The following is a 6,099-nucleotide window of genomic DNA, read 5'->3' on the forward strand; positions in this document are numbered from 1 at the left end:
TAGGTGGATTAGTCATGACAAATTCACAGTTATGGGGGTAGGATGGGGTTTTGGGTCTGGGCGGGGAGGTGCTCTTCAGAGGGTCAGTGCAGACTCAATCGGTCAAATGGCCTCTATCTGATCTGCAGATAATTCTCTGAATAGATTACACTGAATAAGCTGTCATCAGCTGTGTCAATTATTGGACCTAATTAACCACAATGTCCTCAGACCAGGATAGAGCTGACATCAACCAATGCACCCTCCTCAACAATTACAATTGAAATTTTACCTACCTCAAAGAAGGTCTTTCTCCTTTGGCGTGGCCTTATCCTCCATGCCTTGTCTCTTTCTCCTGCTTCTGCTGTGTCTTCCTTTGTAAGGGTACGTGGCCAAGGCAACCCCATGGACAAGGCAGAAGGGGGGACTTGAAAAAAATGATCTGCCTCAAAATTCTGGAATGCAGCTTGCAGGATTTTTTTTAGAATCAAAGCTGAGACAATGTTTCTAATCGCTTCACTCAAAACTAAAGTATCGGACAAAGTCTACAACTTGAACTACCTCTTCGTTTGACAATGATGCAGATAACCCGGTCCTCTTTCCTTCGTTATTCAGTAAGATGAAGTTCTGGTCTAAGAGATGGAACTTCTGAAACAGCAGCTTTGATCCTTGTAAGGCTACCACTAACACAAGCCTGGATCATCTAATGTCAACAGTGAATTCCTATAGAATTTATAAAATGAATCCAATTCCCACAAATGAATCTTATCTCAAATGTTCAACTGTTCACAATTATAAAGAATCAGAATTTCAGGCCTATCAATTTTTTTCCTCCAATTTATAATTATCAATGCTCAGGATTATCAATTCAAAAGTAGAGTGGATGAAAACGAGGTTAGTAGCAATGTTAGAAATGGGCACAAATACCAGTAAAAAAGCTTAAACAGTTGAGTTAAGAAGCAAAGTAGGCTCGCAGAGAGAAGTCAGAGAGAAAAAATGCTTCAACAGCAGTCTTGCAATTTCCTCCTCCGAAGGTTTTTGGTGCAAGTAGCATTGGTGGAGGTCTGTGACATATATTGAAACGGAGAGCACTAAATGATGGGTTAGGGGTGCAAACCTGCATGTAATCTTCTCAAAGACAGTGAAGTTCTGGCTGATTAATTACATGTATTTCCATAATGTAGCACAAATATTGGTTAAATGAATCTTTGCATGCAAAATGTAAGAGGAACTATCCCTATACTGTTTAGAACATAGAACAGAACAGCACAGCACAGGCCCTTCCACCCACAATGTTGTACCGAGCATTTATTTTAATCTAAGAGCAACCTAATCTACACACCCCTCAATTTATAGCCGTCTATGTCCTTGCCCAGCAGCCACTTAAGTGTCCCTAATGTCTCTGACTCTACCCCCACCGCTGGCAGGGCATTCCAGACACACACCACTCTCTGTGTAAAGAATCTACTTCTGACATCTCCCCAAAACCTTCCTCCAATCACCTTAAAACTACGACCCCTCATGACACCCATTTCTGCACTAGGGAAAAGCTCTGGCTATCTACTCTATCTCTGCCTCTCATTACCTTAGTTACAAAGAAGACACAGCAGCAGGTTATAGTCCAACAGGTTTAATTGGATGCACAAGCTGTCAGATGCTACTCCTTCATCACCTGTTACAACCTAGATTTGTGTGAGTTTTAACTTTGTCCACCCCAGTTCAACACCGGCTCCTCCACATCATCTCATTACCTTGCACACCTCTATCAAGTCACCTCCCTTCTTTCTCCTCTCCAGTGAGAAAAGCCCTAGCGCATTCAACCTCTCTTCATAAGACAAGCCCTCCAATCTAGGCAGCATCCTGGTAAATCTCCTCTGCACCCTCTGTTAAGCATCTACATCCTTCCTATAATAAGGTGACCAGAACTCGACACAATATTCCATGTGTGGTCTAACCAGGGTTTTATAGAGCTGCAGCAAAACCTCACGGCTCTTAAACTCAATACCCCTGTTAATGAAAGCCAAAATGACTATGCACCTACTTAACAACACTATCAACTTGGGTGGCAACTTTGAAGGATCTATTTATGTGGACCCCAAGATCCCACTGTTGTTCCATTTATTATATCCATACAAATGTATGCATTAAGAACAGAAGTAGGCCATTCAGTAAAATCATAAGCTATCTATTTGTGTTCCGAATTCCACATTCCCACCTACTCCTGATAACCACTGATTCCCAAGCCCAACAAGAATCTATCTAGCTCCTCCTTTGAAATATTCATTAACCCTGCCTCCATCACCTTCTGAAGTAGAGAGATCCAAAGTTGTGCAACACGGAGAGATAAGAAAAATCACCTTATCTCTATTCTAAAAGTCCAATCCCAAATTTCAAAACAATGACACCCCCCACCCCCAAATTCTGGATTCACACACAAGAGAAAACATCCTTCCCATCTCCAATTTGCCAAGACTATTTAGGGTCTTATAAATTTCAACCAAATTACCTGCCCCATCCTTCTGAACTCCAGTGATAAACAAGCCCTGTGTAACCTTTCCTCGTAAAACAACCCAGTCATCCCAGGTATTAATTTTGTAAACTTCCACTAACCACCTCCAACAATTTACAGCCTTCCTGAACTAAGTAGACTAAAACTGCACATAGTATTCGAGATGTGGTTTTACCAGTGCAAAACATCATTACTTTTACAACTAATTCCTCTCATAATAATGACTAGTATCCCACTAACCTTTCTGATTATGTGTTGTATCTGCACAGTAACATTTTGTGACTCATGCAATCAATCTCCATTTAATATTTATTTTATTTTTCCTGCCAAAGTGAACAACTTTGAATGTTCCCACTCAAGCTTCCAGATATTTTGCCCATTCACGTATCTTGTACGTCCATCTGCATTTTTGAATGGTTTGCAATAACAAGGACCAAGAGATTACATAAAAAGTACAACAGGTCAAGTCCATCAATCCATGTTGATGGTTATTATCTACATGGGCATTGACCCTGATCCCACGTCCCTACTCTGTTCTCAAAGTTCTTTGTTGCCCTTTGATTTCACTATTACCTAACCTTTCTTAAATTCTGACATGGACTCAGTATTAACTCTGTTGGTACATTCTACTGTCTTTGCAAATGCTGAAGAAATTCTCATTTATATTTCCTATTTCCACCCCATTCAGACTTGCACCATCTGAAACTTTGTTATTTCATTCCGCCTGCCCTCCAACTTAACACAGAGCTGTTTTTTTTGCTCTTTCCTCCTCTCCCCAAATCCCTGCCTCTGCAAAAACACCTAAAACATTTTGGGTGGGCAGCATGATGGCTCAGTGTTTAGCTCAGCTGCCTCACAACACCAGGGTTCGATTCCACCCTTGTGCAACTGTGTGAAGTTTGCACATTCTCCCCACGCCTGCATGGTTTCCTCCCACAGTCCAAAGATGTTCAGGTTAGGTGGATCGACCAGGGTAAATTGTCCATAGTGTCAAGGGGTGTGCAGGCTACGTGGAATAGCCATAGAAAGTACAGGGTTACAGGGATGGGATAAGTGCTTAAGTATGGGTGGGATGCTCTTTGGAGGGGTAGTGTGGACTCAATGGGCTGAACTGTCTGTTTTCACACTGTACAGATTCTATGATTTTCCAGTTTTGATGGAACATTACCGATCTGCAACATCACCTATTTCTGTTTCCACCAGTACTGCCTCACTTTTTTTTGCATATTGCCTGAATTTGTAGTAATTTGCATTTGAATTTATATCATAACTGTTCAATTTAACATTCCAGTGTACATTGCATGAAATAATTCAGGATGAGTGTTACTTTATCTTTGTCAGTACATGTTGCTATTCAAGCTTCCCCTTCATTTGACGCATCCTTTTTCAGGGTCCCTCCTCCAAGAAATAATCTGAAAGGGACAATATGAGACCTATTCCAAATGTTATTCCTGTTGGCACAGTGCAAGCCATGGGTACAATAGCTAAAGTTAACTTGACAATGGCCCTAATTTGTACCTCATTCTCTCCTATGGACTGATGGAAGATTTAAGGATGATAAATTTCCCTTCTGGGGAAATCACATAATCTTGCTCAAAAATTGTAATTGCATTTAAAAGGTAAATATGGTACCCATTAGGAGACAGGGTTAATGAATATTGCTCTTCTCTTTTATTTAAAAGATCGTTCACAAAATGTCAAATTTATTTTATATATTATGAAATAGAATTTTTAAAATGTTGGGAATTCTTATACTTAAAGTGAAGTTCTATGTGGGACATTAATTATCTAGGATGGTCTAAAAAGTGAGTTTTCCACATTAAACATGACTTCAAAATTCCGATATTCTGAAGATTTTAGTTAAAATGAGATTTATTAGATCCAGATTCTTCTGAATTTATTTACAGGACTACACAGTTTGGCAAAAAGGTCCTTTTTTGTTTGTCATTTTTTTGGAACTCCTATGCAACAGAACCACAGCACAAAATGTTGAAAAACTATTGGGAACTGGTCACTGAGTAGAAGCTGAGTATGCTGTTCAGTGTCTGGCTATACAAAATGCACCACGTCTTCCTGAATGCTTGATCCCATGGCTACCGAGTTTTCAGTGTCATTGAAATAGTATCTCTCCAATGTATGCAATATTCTTAGATCTATAAAATATCTCTGAGTGCGAGTGTGAATAATGTGTTCACATGTGTGTATACATCTAGTATATATTAAAAAAATACACACACGTGTATGTTTAGGTCAGAGAGTATTACGTGCAGGTTGGTCAACAGTATTTAGTGAGAAAGATGTTCATAAAACATCAGGTTCTAATGAGCAGCCAAATCTGTATTTCTGAGAAACTCAGTACAGCAATATTCACAAGTACCATTTAAAAGACTTTTTTTGTTGTTGTGTGGAGCTGCTACCACTTGAAGAAAGCAAACTGTTCAATGCTAAAAGATGGTACCAGGCAGGCGCTAAAATACAGATAAGCTGGAGTGTTCTTAGAAAAATCCATTGCAATCCACTACATTGAGAGTTGGGAGAGTAGACAAAAGGAAGTCTGTTGAGTGGTAGGGATGGAAAGTACCGTGCCTAACTTTCCATGATTCCAGTCAGCTAGGGCACCTCATGTCCAGTTTTTTCCTCCCGAGGCCTGGCTCCACCAAATATAGCTGAGTTTGGATTGGCTACCTGGTTAAGTGGGGCAGCGACTGTGCGAGGTTTAAGCTGCAGTCTGGGTCTTTGTGCCCGTTCCTCTGAAAAACAGAAGATCAAAAGAAAAGCAATTTTAACAGTGATTTTTAAGCAATAATTTTTAAGCAATACAAAAGGTGATTTCGAAACTGATGACATTGCTCAGACAATAGAAATTATTGTGACATCTGCAAATTTAACATCAACAGTTTGCCTACTTCTGTTAGCTGAGAAATATATCAGCACAGAACAAAATGGAAATAGCTACCAGTTATGACTGAAGTACAGACTCTATTCCTCTTCTTTTCAATCAAAAAAACCTAACACTGAACCGAAAAGATACAGTTGAGGTGAATATATATGATGTCACAAGGTGGTTTCAGGAACAGCTTAAAGATGAAGGGGTGCTGTTTACAGTGGAAATTCTACACCTGAGGCCTTATGTGGCTGATCCTCCCACTTCCTCCAAACGAAAGGAGTAGCCATGGGCACCCGCATGGGCCCCAGCTATGCCTGCCTCTTCGTAGGATATGTGGAACAATCCATCTTCCGCAACTACACTGGCCCCACCCCCCACCTTTTCCTCCGCTACATCGATGACTGTATCGGCGCCGCCTCGTGCTCCCACGAGGAGGTGGAACAGTTCATCCACTTCACCAACACCTTCCACCCCGACCTCAAATTCACCTGGACAGTCCCAGATTCCTCCCTCCCCTTCCTCGACCTTTCTATTTCCATCTCAGGCAACCGAATCAACACGGACATCTACTACAAACCGACCGACTCCCACAGCTAACTGGACTACACCTCCTCCCATCCTGCCCCCTGTAAAAACGCAGTCCCATTCTCCCAATTCCTTCGACTCCGCCGCATCTGCTCCCAGGAGGACCAGTTCAAAATACGTACAACACAGATGGCCCCCT

The 6,099-nt window shown here is 41.1% G+C and overlaps 1 protein-coding gene across 1 annotated transcript in view; it reads right to left on the reverse strand.

The window, feature by feature from the left end:
* Positions 1 to 4,243: 4,243 nt before the first annotated feature.
* eif4h (eukaryotic translation initiation factor 4h) overlaps positions 4,244 to 6,099 on the reverse strand; it is a 30,900-nt gene continuing 29,044 nt past the window's right edge. Inside the window, exon 8 of the mRNA XM_043718930.1 lies at positions 4,244 to 5,238. Coding sequence (XP_043574865.1) covers positions 5,099 to 5,238 — 140 coding nt within the window. The 3' untranslated portion in view covers positions 4,244 to 5,098. The remainder of the gene's footprint in view (positions 5,239 to 6,099) is intronic.

Source organism: Chiloscyllium plagiosum, chromosome 28, assembly GCF_004010195.1.
Source record: "Chiloscyllium plagiosum isolate BGI_BamShark_2017 chromosome 28, ASM401019v2, whole genome shotgun sequence".
Taxonomy (NCBI): domain Eukaryota; kingdom Metazoa; phylum Chordata; class Chondrichthyes; order Orectolobiformes; family Hemiscylliidae; genus Chiloscyllium; species Chiloscyllium plagiosum.